This window comes from Salvia hispanica, chromosome 4 (genome assembly GCF_029641045.1).
Source record: "Salvia hispanica isolate PSC_SH4W2 chromosome 4, Shi_PSC_v1, whole genome shotgun sequence".
Classification (NCBI taxonomy): Eukaryota; Viridiplantae; Streptophyta; class Magnoliopsida; order Lamiales; family Lamiaceae; genus Salvia; species Salvia hispanica.
Genome location: NC_142695.1, coordinates 8,423,620 through 8,426,554, shown reverse-complemented (window position 1 = coordinate 8,426,554; position 2,935 = coordinate 8,423,620). Strand labels below are relative to the sequence as shown.

Genomic DNA, 2,935 nt, shown 5'->3' with positions numbered 1-2,935 from the left:
CAAAAAGAATAGAATACATGCCAAAGTATCGAATCAAATCTCATAGCATCCATAACTGATGCTCTGTGTGCTCTAGGTGACGTTCCAAGGGGAGGGTACGGGACGAGCCTCACACTTGCTCGCGAAGGTTAATGTGATGATGGCTCGCAAATTTTTTTCCCATTTTTCTTTTATTTTATAGTTTGTATAAAATAATTGTGGTATTCCTAGTGGTACTAGGTTCGGACCTAACAAAACACATACCATAGTCTTATATGAAAAATTTTGCAATATATACACCAAGTTGTTTTAGAAGGCCACTTTTGAATTTAACCCAGAGAAGAACATCAATTTAATTTTTAACCAAGGTAGTAATACTATAAGTAGAAAATACAATGATAGTATGACACTCGTCCCACTAAAGAATTTCAAAGAATCAAGCCCATAATACAACAACCACTGGTACCAAAGATGACTAATTTTTGTTGTTTCTAGAATTATTGAAAAAATATTACTAGTACAAGTTACTACAATGCATACCCCATCTATAATTCTATAAATAGAGGCTTGATCTCCTCATCAACTACCACCTTCAAAATAACCTCAACATTTAACTTAGTAATGGCTCCAACCCCAATCTCAGCCATCAAAGTAGGCCACATAGATGATGTTCAAGAGCTCAGTAATGCCAAATCCTCAGACATCCCTCCAAGATTCATCCGCGACACAACGGAGAGGCCAGCCTTGGACAAGCCCATCTTAAGCTCTGACACCATCCCTATCATTGATCTCTCCAAACTTGCCAAAGGAACCACTGCTGAACTACACAACCTCATGAAAGCCTGTCAAGAGTGGGGCTTCTTTCAGGTTCATGTCTAAGTTTTTTTGCATCCTTGAAAAATAAGTGTATTGTTTTTCTAATTACTATGCTTTTTATTGCAGGTTGTGAATCATGGGATTGATGTGGAGTTGGGTGAGAGAATAGAGAAAGTGGCTATGGATTTCTTCATGTTGCCTTTGGAGGAGAAGCAGAAGTACCCCATGATTCCTGGAACTATACAAGGCTATGGTCAGGCCTTCATCTTCTCTGAAGATCAGAAATTGGATTGGTGCAATATGTTTGCACTTGGTGTCATACCAGACTACATTAGGAATCCCAAACTCTGGCCATCTAATCCTTCAGATTTCAGGTGATAATTTTTCACCACTATGTTGATTGTTGAGTTTCATTCATAGTCTGTGCTTATTTAAACTGTTTTCAACAGTGAGACTTTGGAAACATACTCAGCACAAGTAAGGCAACTATGCAAGAATCTACTGAAACATATAGCCACAACACTTGCACTAAAAGAGGATGTTTTTGAGGAGATGTTTGGTGTGGCTGTGCAAGCAGTGAGGATGAATTACTACCCGGCTTGCCCAAGGCCCGATCTCGTCTTCGGGTTAAGCCCGCATTCCGATGGAAGTGCCGTCACAGTTCTGCAACAGGGGAAGGGCAACTCAGTTGGCCTCCAAATACTAAAAGATGGTAAATGGATATCAGTTCAGCCCATTCCCAATGCACTAGTCATCAACATTGGAGATACAATTGAGGTACTTTTCTTATTAGCACAACAACTTAATCACTTTACTTGATAGTTGTTTATAACTTTTGTTTTTGTTTTGAAGGTTTTGACAAATGGGAGATACAAGAGTGTGGAGCACAGAGCAGTGACTCACAAGGAGAAGGATAGGCTGTCTATAGTGACATTTTATGCTCCAAGCTACGATATCGAGCTCGGTCCAATGCAGGAGTTTGTAGATGAGAATAACCCTTGCAAGTATAGGACATACAATCATGGAGAGTATAGTAAGCACTATGTTACCAACAAACTGCAGGGGAAGAAGAGGTTGGAATTTGCAAAGATTGTGAACTAGTAGCTTCATTTTCATTGAAAATGTCAAGATTGTTTTAGGACTTGTGAATAGAAGGTTGTTGATGTAACATATATCTCCAGTTCTATTATGTTCTCATATTCAAATCAAGTGTTTTTCTCTTTTGGAATTTGCCTGAATAATTGAAGCAAGTGGGGCTGATATATATAACTAGTTTTTTCTTTGGGTTATTTACTTACTATTCAGTACTCAACTTTTGTGATCTTTTACAATTTAGAGCTCTCAAATTTGTTGCATGAGACTTAAGTAGAATGTTAAAATTGGGGCATTATTGCTAAATTTTAAAAGTGGCTTAAATAGCCAATGGCCTAAAAATTGGGACAAGACGCAAACAAGCATCAGGGCCATTGGATCCCTTGAAAAAGAGTCGTATGGACTCAAGACACTACTAACGAAAACGTCATTAATAAAGAAGCAGAGAAACTTGATGCAGGCCTTTGGAACAAGAATGTGTCTAGTGCTGCTGCTTTGAAAGAAGCTGAAGAAGTTAGAACCCATGCTGATCTATTTTTCTATCTTAATTGTTTGCACATCTATGCATCTTCTATAGCATCCAACTTATGCATGTGTACATTATCTTCTGCAGAATTCTGAAAGTAATTATGCTAGATGTGAGATGAGATGATATTGCTATTGATGCTACATTGGCTCTCAGTCGTCTTCCGCTTCTGATGTTGATAACTTGCATAATTTAGCAATGGCGGACAAGGCCGCATTGTGTAAAGGCAGTGGCCCTCATGCTGCAAATCATGTTATAGTGCCTCGCAATCGCCCCAACTTTGTCCGCCTGCTTGATTTTGTAAGTTGATTTTTGATTTCTTCTTCTTCTTCTTCTTCTTCTTCTTCTTCTTCTTCTTCACGAGTTTAGGGCTCGAAACCCCAATGTAATGTCGGCCGGGAACGGGTTTTGTGAGCGTTAAAGCCACGAGATTCGGAGCCCGAATGATAGGGCAGTTTAGATATTGTAGGATATAGCGGATCCAGAAACTGATAATCGTGGGGTCAAAATAAATGAGATAAC

At 39.0% G+C, this 2,935-nt stretch overlaps 1 protein-coding gene across 1 annotated transcript; it reads left to right on the top strand.

The window, feature by feature from the left end:
* The first annotated feature begins 550 nt into the window (after positions 1-550).
* On the top strand, positions 551-2,025 carry LOC125193550 (protein LATERAL BRANCHING OXIDOREDUCTASE 1-like). Its single transcript, XM_048091370.2, has 4 exons — positions 551-846; positions 922-1,169; positions 1,245-1,572; positions 1,648-2,025. Exons 1-4 carry the CDS (start codon positions 601-603, stop codon positions 1,894-1,896), a joined length of 1,071 nt encoding a protein of 356 aa, XP_047947327.1. The 5' UTR covers positions 551-600; the 3' UTR covers positions 1,897-2,025.
* Positions 2,026-2,935: the final 910 nt, after the last annotated feature.